This window comes from Saccostrea cucullata, unplaced genomic scaffold (assembly GCF_032062105.1).
Source record: "Saccostrea cucullata isolate Sc308-1 unplaced genomic scaffold, CSIRO_AGI_Scuc_v1 ctg5817, whole genome shotgun sequence".
NCBI lineage: Eukaryota > Metazoa > Mollusca > Bivalvia > Ostreida > Ostreidae > Saccostrea > Saccostrea cuccullata.
Window position 1 is genome coordinate 11,726 of NW_026929336.1, and position 11,370 is coordinate 23,095.

The 11,370-nt window shown below is 35.1% G+C and overlaps 1 protein-coding gene and 1 long non-coding RNA gene across 2 annotated transcripts; one reads left to right on the plus strand and one right to left on the minus strand.

Annotated features, from left to right (window-relative positions):
• The first annotated feature begins 699 nt into the window (after positions 1 to 699).
• LOC134280519 (uncharacterized) lies at positions 700 to 1,376 on the plus strand. Its single transcript, XR_009994922.1, has 2 exons — positions 700 to 883; positions 1,127 to 1,376. It is a non-coding gene; the product is annotated as an uncharacterized LOC134280519 (long non-coding RNA).
• Positions 1,377 to 6,079: 4,703 nt separating this feature from the next.
• On the minus strand, positions 6,080 to 10,793 carry LOC134280522 (uncharacterized). Its single transcript, XM_062762936.1, has 4 exons — positions 10,763 to 10,793; positions 7,669 to 9,024; positions 7,365 to 7,574; positions 6,080 to 7,189 (listed from the first exon to the last, which is right to left on the minus strand). Exons 2-4 carry the CDS (start codon positions 9,019 to 9,021, stop codon positions 6,668 to 6,670), a joined length of 2,085 nt encoding a protein of 694 aa, XP_062618920.1. The 5' UTR covers positions 9,022 to 9,024; positions 10,763 to 10,793; the 3' UTR covers positions 6,080 to 6,667.
• Positions 10,794 to 11,370: the final 577 nt, after the last annotated feature.

Consider the following 11,370-nt stretch of genomic DNA (forward strand, 5'->3'; position numbering starts at 1 on the left):
CGGAGTTCGATGTTCTATCACCTCAGTGAGTTTCACTTTCATATCTTTAGCTGTTCTCGAGAAAACTGCTGGACAAAATGCCTTCTAAAAAATAAAAAAATCCCCAAAAATCGCGAACGGAAGTAAATTTTGAAAAAATGAAAAACACGTCTGGAGATATTCTCATGATGCATCTTCCCTGAAAAAATCGTTGAAATCTGTCTACTCATAGCTGAGATATCGGCTGTACTATGAAAAAAGAATAATAATAATAAAAAACAGAAGGAAAACAATAAGGTCTTAAAAAGAAACAATACAAACACTATAAGTCTTCCGTTGTGAACGGAAGACTTAATAATAAGAAACAGAGTAAAAACAATATGTCCCCAAACTCCGTTTGGGGAACATAATTATTTGTCTTTTGGGTCAATCAGTAATAATGTGCCTTCTAGCCTGGCTGAGGTGGATTGAGAATGAATTTCAATCTGCAGTTTCACTCCGATGTTTTCCCCACGTCGGCGTCGAATTGTACCCGCACATTTCATTGTCTATCACTGAATGTTTTGATTGTAGCAGATAGAAATGACGTAAGCTGTATATTTCCAATCTTGACAGTTAATGTTCCGCGGTCTTTAACTGCAAATTTTTTAAAATGAAAAACTGCGCTAAATTTTTGTTAATGTAAATTAAAAATGCCCATTTTCTTGGTAATACGTCCGGAGTAATGCACTTGCCCGAATTGTATTTTTAGTATGTTTCATTAATATTCGAAGGAGGCGGAGCCAGAAATTTATCGGGAAATCAGGTTTGGACTGAAGTGGATGAAATGTGGAGGAAAATTTTATAGGAATAAATTACTCCCACCCTAAGATAAATTATATGGGATCCGTTTTTATGACTTCTTGTATGTATACTAAAAAGAACGAAAATTAAATTAATCTTGAATATAAAAAAATATTCGTGAATTTCTTGTTTTCTAAAAATACAAATCAAAATAAATGGTTAGCGATTTTCATTAATGTTCCCGGGATAAAGTTGGTTTATAGAATAACAATTGTCATGTAGGGATAAATTTTCAACTGTATTAGAAATACTCTTAAGACATCTCATCTTTCATCACCTTTCATCACTTTCTTTTTGACTGTAGGGTCTTGCTATTTTCCGTTTCTTCTCCAAGTTGTCGTCTGTAATTTGAACACTACTGTTGCTGAATGGGTGATCTTGGACAGCTTCCGGAACATCAGATGACACCGGAATATAAGCAGACGATGGCTTGGCTGGAGTCTATATATTTGGGAAATACTTTTTCTTGAATGTTATATATCAAGACTTTTACCTTTCATAGATATAAATTTTAAAAGAATGGGTGTATGAAAAAATAATAAATCTATAAATTATATTATGTATTATGTTTTCCTTTTTCATTATTATTATTAATATGATAATTTTTTTATTTAGGTGCCTATTATCCGAACACACTAACAAATTTGTAATAGTTTTTTAGCTCACCTGAGCCGAAGGCTCAAGTGAGCTTTTCTGATCACATTTTGTCCGGCGTCTGTCTGTCTGTCTGTCTGTAAACTTTTCACATTTTCGACTTCTTCTCAAGAACCGCTGGGCCAATTTCAACCAAACTTGCCACAAAGTATCCTTGGGTGAAGGGGATTCAAGTTTGTTCAAATGAAGGGCCACACCCTTATTCAAGGGGAGATAATTGGGAATTAATGAAAATTTAGTGGTATATTTTAAAAATCTTCTTCTCAAGAACCACTGTGCCAGGAAAGATGAAACTTATGGGGAAACATCCTCAGGTAGTGTAGATTCAAGTTTGTTCAAATCATGACCCCCGGGGGTAGGGCGGGGCCAAAATGGCCGACCAAAGTTTTACATAGAAATATATAGGAAAATTCTTTAAAAATCTTCTTCTCAAGAAGGACAAAGCCATAATTCATCATATTTATATGGAAACATGCTCAGGTAGTGTAGATTCAAGTTTGTTCAAATCATGACCCCTGGGGGTAGGGTGGGGCCAAAATGGCCGACCAAAGTTTTACTTAGAAACATATAGGAAAATTCTTTAAAAATCTTCTTCCTAAGAATAACAAAGCCATAATTCATCATATATATATGGAAGCATGCTCAGGTAGTGTAGATTCAAGTTTGTTCAAATCATGACCCCCGGGGGTAGGGCGGGGCCAAAATGGCCGACCAAGGTTTTACATAGAGATATATAGGAAAATTCTTTAAAAATCTTCTTCTCAAGAAGGACAAAGCCATTATTCATCATATTTATATGGAAGCATGTTCAGGTAGTGTAGATTCAATTTTGTTCAAATCATGACCCCCGGGGGTAGGGCGGGGCCAAAATGGCCGACCAAATTTTTACATAGAAATATATAGGAAAATTCTTTAAAAATCTTCTTCTCAATCATTTTCTAGAAAATAGCAAATCCAAGATTGGTCATGGGACTACTTTTGGATTTGAACTTTACAATAAAAAGCCATTTTATACTAGTCCTACCCTTGGTGCTCAGGTGAGCGATGTGGCCCATGGGCCTCTTGTTTTTATTAGGGCCCCGCAAGGATTTGCGGGTGCCCTATAGTAATCACTCTGTCTGTCCGTCTGTCACTCTTCCGTCCACAAATTTTCTGTTTTTTTCTAATAACTTTTTTTATGGTTGCCCAATCAAGTTCAAATTTGGTATGGTAGTTCAGTAGGCAGAAATACATATTTTGATGCTAAGTTTGGTTCTCTATGTTTTCTGGTTTGGAGCTGGAGTGATGGGGGTAGATTCCTTAACTATGCATAAGAATGAATGGGCAACTTTTTTTATGGTTGCCCAATCAAGTACAAATTTGGTATGGTAGTTCAGTAGGCAGAAATACATATTTTGATGCTAAGTTTGGTTCTCTATGTCCCCTGGTTTGGAGCTGGGGTGGTGGGGTAGATTCCTTAACTTTATAGAAGAATGCATTGGCAAAGAGAGATAACTGCTGAAGATGTTCCCATTGTAAACTGAATGCTGGCTATGAGTCCCTTGGGATTAATTAGCTTTCCTCCTGAAGAAAATCCAGAGCATTATCTTTATCTGTCACATTGAGATGAATTACCACCTCTATCTGCAAATGAAGTTTGTTTTGAAGTTAAGTCAATTTGGAATGCTATGAACACTCAGAAATGTGGATTTAAATATAAATTTTTGTAATTTATTTTTGTTTAATAGTTATGATTTCATTGAATGCTAAAAACAAGAAATAGATTAAAAAAGATTTTTTGATTTACTTTTTTTCACTTTATGTTAATTAATTTTTAAGGTAGTTGTATAAAAACCCCATTCTATCATTAATACTGAAAAAGTTCTTATTGTAACTTTAGAAGAAAATGATGAGAGAGGTACAATTAATCCTTTGGGATTAATTATCTAGCCTGCTGCAGAAAATTTAGTAGGCTTTTCTTTATCTTTAAGATTAATGAAAACGTTTGTCTGCAACTGCTGTTTGTTTGAAGTTAAGGTCAAGCCTTCATGATATTTGCATTCATTAAAGGCTGGCATTCTATATAACACAAGCTTCATAATTGTTTAAATATACATTCAATGTTAAGTTGTTCTTTACTGCCTAATGTAAATACAAGGATATTATTTTCAGGTTTTTAAATATTCAGGAATTATCTTAAAATGACTTAAGCCAGAATGTACAAAAATCCGCCCTGTCATCGAAACGGATGAAACTTTTTCAAACAATGCTCTTAGATTAGTATATTATATAACATTTTATTTTTTAACAATATCTCTTCTAGTTTTATTTTTACAGCTGTTTGAATTTGGTATTGTTCTCAATGTTAATTCTACAACGTCTTGACGTTGCCGTTACTTACTTTAACGTCATGACGTCAATCATATATACTTTAACGTCATGATGTGAACTTAATTAGTAATAAACATATCATATATATTCTAAAGAGGAGAAAATTCAATTATTTTTATATAAATCTCAATTTATCATGGTCTTTTCAAAGAAATTCTGAGGCATGGAAAAGAGTTTAGTGTTTGCTTTTCTTACAGTATGTACTTCTCTAAAGAAAATATATATACTTCATAAGCAGTAACGCTGTTTACCATTTTACAAATGTAACAGTGTCAGTTTAAAATAATAATAACAACAAAATTATCAGTTTTGTAAACATTTGTATTTCTTGCTCCAATAGTATTCATAACAATACATAAAATATTGAAGTAAACTTCACTTTAACATATTTTTAAGGTAAATCATGAAAATACATAAATCAGAAAATGTGTATATGCAAAGTCAAGCTATGCCTTTTTACTGATTATTGCTACAATATCACACCCGACATAAATCTCACACATGAAATTATAAACAGGTATATTGAAAAAAATAACACTCTACATGCGGAGCGGCCCAATTTCCGCATCCGACTTAAAACTCACACATGAGATTATAAACAGGTAAATTGAAAAATGATACTCTACATGCGGAGCGGCCCAATTTCCGCATCCGACTTAAAACTCACACATGAGATTATAAACAGGTATATTGAAAAATAACACTCTACATGGGATTATAAACAGGTATATTGAAAAATAACACTCTACATGCGGAGCGGCCCAATTTCCGCATCCGACTTAAAACTCACACGGCAGATTATAAACAGGTATATTGAAAAAAATAACACTCTACATGCGGAGCGGCCCAATTTCCGCATCCGACTTAAAACTCACACATGAGATTATAAACAGGTATATTGAAAAAAATAACACTCTACATGCGGAGCGGCCCAATTTCCGCATCCGACTTAAAACTCACACAGCAGATTATAAACAGGTATATTGAAAAATAACACTCAACATGCGGAGCGGCCCAATTTCCGCATCCGACTTAAAACTCACACATGAGATTATAAAGAAGTTAATTGAACAAGAGGCCCAGGGGCCACAGCGCTCACCTGAGCACATCAGCTAGGAAAAAAAACACATATCAGATCAGAACTGAAAGTTAACTTAAGTGGGGGGGGGGGCTTGAATTTTAACCCCCAAGGGGATCATAATTTGAACGAACTAGAATCTACATTACCTGAGGATGATTCCATATAAATATTACTAATCATGGCTTTGAGGTGCTTGAAAAGAAGATTTAAAAAGGTTTCCCTATATATTTCTATGTAAAACTTTGGTCGGCCATTTTGGCCACACCCTTACCCCCGGGGGTCATGACTTGAACAAACTTGAATCTACACTACCTGAGGATATATTCTCATTACTTTCATCTTTCCTGATTCATTGTTTCTTGAGAAGAAGATTTTTTAGATTTTTCCTACATATTCCTATGTAAAACTTGATCGGCCATTTTGGCCCTGCCCTACCCCCAGGGGTCATGATTTGAAAAAACTTGAATCTACATTACCTGAGGATGATTCCACATGAGTTTCATTTTTCCTGGCCCAGTGGTTCTTAAGAAGAAAATTTTTAAAGATTTTTCCTATATATTCCATTGTAAAACTTTGATCCGCCATTTTGGCCCCGCCCCACCCCCAGGCCTAGGGGTTATGACTTGAAGAAACTTGAATCTACACAACCTGAGGATGATTCCACATGAGTTTCATCTTTCCTGGCCCAGTGGTTCTTGAGAAGAAGATTTTTAAAGATTTTTCCTATATATTCCTATGTAAAACTTTGATCCGCCATTTTGGCCCCACCCTACCCCCGGGGGTCATGACTTGAACAAACTTGAATCTGCATTACTTGAGGATGATTCCACATGAGTTTCATTTTTCCTGGCCCAGTGGTTCTTGAGAAGAAGATTTTTTAAAAATGCCAATAATTTTTCCCTTATTCATGATTATCTCCCCTTGGAAAAGGGTGTGGCCCTTCATTTGAACAAACTTCAATCCCCTTCACCCAAGGATACTATGTGGCAAGTTTGGCTGAAATTGGCCCAGTGGTTCTTGAGAAGAAGATGAAAATGTGAAAAGTTTACAACGACAACAACGACTACGACGACAACGACTACGACGACAGACAACGGACAAATTTTGATCAGAAAAGCTCACTTGAGCCTTCGGCTCAGGTGAGCTAAAAATGATACTCTACATGCGGAGCGGCCCAATTTCCGCATCCGACTTAAAACTCACACATGAGATTATAAACAGGTATATTGAAAAATAACACTCTACATGAGATTATAAACAGGTAAATTGAAAAATAATACTTTACATGAGATTATAAACAGGTATATTGAAAAATAACACTCTACATGCGGAGTGGCCCAATTTCCGCATTCTACTTAAAACTCCCACATGAGATTATAAACAGGTAAATTGAAAAATAACACTTTACATGAGATTATAAACAGGTAAATTGAAAAATAACACTTTACATGAGATTATAAACAGGTATATTGAAAAAATAACACTCTACATGCTGAGCGGCCCAATTTCCGCATCTGACTTAAAACTCACACAGCAGATTATAAACAGGTATATTGAAAAAATAACACTCTACATGCGGAGCGGCCCAATTTCCGCATCCGACTTAAAACTCACACAGCAGATTAAACAAGTAAATTGAAAATATAACATAATTTTTTTTAAAAACATATTATATATGACAGATACAGTGTATATAAAATAACAATGAATAAAATACAATTATTAACATTAACTAACTGTTCACTCCTCGGGAACACTTTCACAGCTACTGTCATTACTGTCAGACTCGTCCAAAGCAGGTGGGATGTCAGCTGCATCAAGGACATGCTCACTCCAGTCACGCACACCATATGTCCTTTGTTCATGTCTTCCTTTTGCCAGGTACCAAATGATGGCTGCTATGTGAGAGCACATGCCTACAACTCTGGCACCCGCTCTGCAGGTACAATACCATGCCTCTACAGAGTAATCAGAATACTCAATCCAAACTAAATACTGCTTTGATGATGTGTGCCGACTCTGAATTTTCACCTTTAGGAGCCTATCATTTTCTTTATGGAAGAAAATATCACATCCTCCCTCAATGTGTTCTTGAATATAGCTACGAGAGAGCTTCAATTGATAGGTGCCACAAGTCAAATTCCGCAACTGATCCTCATCGAACATGGGGAAATTCTGAATTTCACATTCAAGAACTGTTTGCCATTGAGTAGATCTTCTGTTAAGTCCATTCTCTTGAACCATTCGTTTGAGATTATTCACCTATTAAGAAAGCCATACGCATGTAATTATAACTTATATGCTGATGTATTCAAGGGAGATGAGCAAGATGAAATTTAAAAAAGTTAAATGTATTCTTAAATGCAGATTTTTGCAGCTGCTCAATTACTAGTACATTAAGGTATTATACAATAAATCAATTGTGCAACTTATATACCTGTTTGGACAGATAGAGCATTTTTGCTGCCTCTGCATCATCAGCCTCAGTATTGTTACTTTTACTCAGGGGTGGAGAGAATCTGTTTGAGAGTGCGCAAACTATCCTGACATAGTCACCGATGAAGGGAATTTGATTAGTGGGTAGTGTCTTGTCCAAATATCGCCACCTCTTGATACGTGCGTTTGAAGATTCCACTACCCATCTGACCTAAAAAATATTTTTTCAAAACTTATTCATAGTAATATATATTTTCACAAGAAATTGTAAATAACTTTATTGTGAGAATTTACATGTTATTTACCTTTGTCACAAGTCTGCTCATATTTGCATCATCAGTAGTCATTTGGTTTTGTCCCTTGAGCAGAAATCGGGGCATTTCTGCCTGGATTCCAAGATCTTCAAGCAGAGGCAAAGCATCTCTGAACCCGCGGTCAACAATAAAGATGTCGTCTTCACTTAGCCAGCTCCGAATATCTTCAGCATTTGTTTTGATGATGTGTTGGAGAATTGATGCATCATTGTTTTTATTATCAGCAAGGTATGGTCCTAAGATTGAGACAAAGTAACCAGTAGTAGTTACGATAACCATAGGCTTGATTAGTGGTCTCCCCTTGTGGATACTGTAAGAACGTCTTTGGTAGTGGAAATTATTGCTCTTAGCTGTGTATATGTAAGTGCCATCCAGTACCAATATGGCCTGTTTCTTCTCGATGTTACCAAACAGTGTCTGTGCTAGCTGTCGTGTATGGTCTTCGATGACTTCCTCTCTTCTTATGTGTTCAAACCCAAGATGGTGTGGCACAAAGCTGATCATCAATGCTGCTCTTACAGCACTAACAGCCCTCCTTAAACTGGATTTGGAAGTTTGGAAAAGTGTTGACAGTATTTGATTTGACAAGCCAGTCTTTAATTTGCACAGGAATATGGCAACAGATTTTCTTAGACTCCTAGACGGTGTTGGTTTCACTTCATCTTTCACAGCGTCACATATTGTATGGAAATCTTCCTTGTTGTGTCCCAGCAAAGACAAATAGTCTGTATCGGTCAGAGTCGTGGTGTCATCAAAGTCCAAATAAGACTTGTCATGTTTATGACATAAAACACGCATCTCTTGAAGTAAACTTAGGATGGTAGTTCTGTTAACAAATGCATTGTCTGTCGTCGGTAATTGCTGAATTGCATCAGTTGTGAAGCGTTCATTTTCCACATGACCAGGACAACATCTATTTCCGGATGGAATTAATACATTGTGTTCAATAAAAACAGATGTGCGGCATTCTGGTGACACTACTATCAATTTGGGCCCTGGTTTCTTACAAACGATACAATAGGCATGAGTCTTTGCAGTGGATTTTAAGTGCAAGGATACAGATGGTGGACTGGAGAGATGTTTTCTGTTGTCATTTGTTTCGGACGCTGAACATTCCCTGTGAATTGTGGTAGAGCAGGGTGTTGCAGATGATTTACGGCATGAAACATCTCTGTAATAATTGCTTCTACATTTGCTGCAGATGACAGAATTTTCCCTTCCTTCCACCATAAACCTTTTTCTTAAATATTTTCTTATGCCTTTGTCAAGATGCCTCCTTTCATTGGGTTTTGTTCTTTTAGAGCACAGTACACAGTTGAAGTATTCTGTTTTGTGTCCTGGCATTATCTGAAATTAAATACAAGGACATTTACATTTTATAAATTATTATCCAGGCTAATTATGAAAAATAATTCGTTTTACCTTTCCAACTGAATAAAATGAATTTTTTTTTATTTTACTGCCATAATTATACCCCCGCTTGAAAAATGGGAGGGTATAATAGTAATCGGTATATCCATCCGTCCGTCTGTCTAGCTGTCTGTCTGTCCGTCTGTTATGCTTTGGGGTATCCATCTCTTATCCACAACTAGCTCCTCTCATACCACTGAAGGAAATTTAATGAAACTTTCACAGAATCTTTATTACATATTGCCATTGTGCACCTCCTATTTTACTTTTTGATCTGACATATATTTTTGATTTTCCAGAGCAAAACATGGACACTGCCATTATATTCATATGGGAGGCGGGGGGTATTATTTAGTGAGCTCATTGCTCACAGTACCTCTAGTTTATTTTAAACTACAGCCAAAATGGCTGATTAAAATCTTTTGAAAATATCCTCTCCATCTCATCCAGATTAGAATTACAATAAAAATTTCATCCCATGTATGCTCAGATTCATGGACTTACATATTGTTAAAACTTTGCCTGAGGAAGGACATGAATTTTTACATCATTATACAAAAATTGTCTTCTTCCTCTGGGAATACTTTAAAGATATTTAATTGAGTTTAACCACCTCAAATACTGTTGCTTTATTTTTGTTTTATAAATCCTTTAAAACTATTAAGTTCTTACTGTGGTTTTCTACAACATATACTTCTTTTCATTATATTTTAAATATGCACACGCCTTGAGATCCACACCCCCATTTCAGCAATTTATATTTAATTTATGAACAACAATAAAAAAGTTGCAGAATTACAATAATAAAATTGATTTTAGCTCTTCATTACTTTAAAATATTTACTGCTATTTATATTCTAATGAATTTGCTCAAATATGCTATTATTTGCATTGTTGTTTATATTATTTTAAGAAAAAATCATTATTAATGAAAAATCATTAAAAATATTATTTAAATAGAACGTGAATTTTTCAAAGAGAGGTAACTCATGAAAACAAAAACAAAACACCCCCCCTGATGTTGAATATCTGTGTTAATGTGTCTATTTTTTGTAAATTATGACTATTAAAATATAAATTAATATTTTTACATTGATATATTGTCTTGTAAACATTGGTAAATATGTGCTGTACTTTTATTTAAAAAAAAAGAAGAAGAGGGGATTCAGACTGACATGTTCCAGTGTTATCATTGCTTATCATATTGGTGTGAAATTTAAAAATGAACTTTCAAGATACTCATATGCCTAACGTTACATACAGATTGAATAAAATCTTAATTTAGACTTATGCCGATCTTTTTTGCATCTCAATCACACGTACTACAATAAACTTCGATATAGATATGCATTATTGCATACCTGACAGTAGGCCCCTAGTCCGAAAAATCTGACGTTTTCCTGGCTTTTTTACGATCTTGATAGTTTACATACCAGGAATAGTCCGATTTCTTGGCTTTTTTTACGATCTTGATAGTTTACATGCCAGGAAAGTAAAATATCAAAAAACGTCAGATTTTTCGGACTAATCTGACAGTAGATCACACTGCAGACGACATATGGGTCAAGCGAGCGGTCCATGTATTATCAGCTCAGAATCATCCTATTATATTGATGCATGTGTATTTTAAAGCTTACTTTACTTTTTTGTTTAGAAGAATATAAGAGATACTCACCACAACAAAGTCATGTAAACTTCTCTATCTTCAGTCGATTGTAACCTGCATTCCGGATAGTAAGTTATTTTATCACATCGGGATCGGAAATTCCCCTTTTTTACAGACGCAAGTTTTATATCGAGTGGATTTTATATCCTTTAAAATTTATTTACGGCCTCAATAAATTATTAAAAAATAAATCATTTAATTTGACTAATTAAGTTTAACCTCTATTTCTACTAGGCCGTACTGAGAGAAAAAAAATCCGGAAATGTTCTTTTACACAAGTCAGGCATCAAAGTACTGAAAAGTATCATTTAAGTAGGGCGCCACACGTGAACCATCAAAAACCAAATGAATTATGGAATAACATGTATCATTTTAACTGTGTTTAAAATTTCATCATGGTTCAAGGTTGGCGCCTACAAAAAATCGCTGTAAAAAGGTCTAAATTTCTTTGAAACTTGGTATTTTTGCATTACCGCATCCGGTTTTGATGTTTATAATGAACCACGCGCTGTTTCCTTACCAAAAATCAAGACGGCGACCAAAGGTTTAACACCTAATAAATATTTGGCCAAAGTTTCGCTGCTTAATAATGAAGTTTGGTTTTCAGGAATTGACAG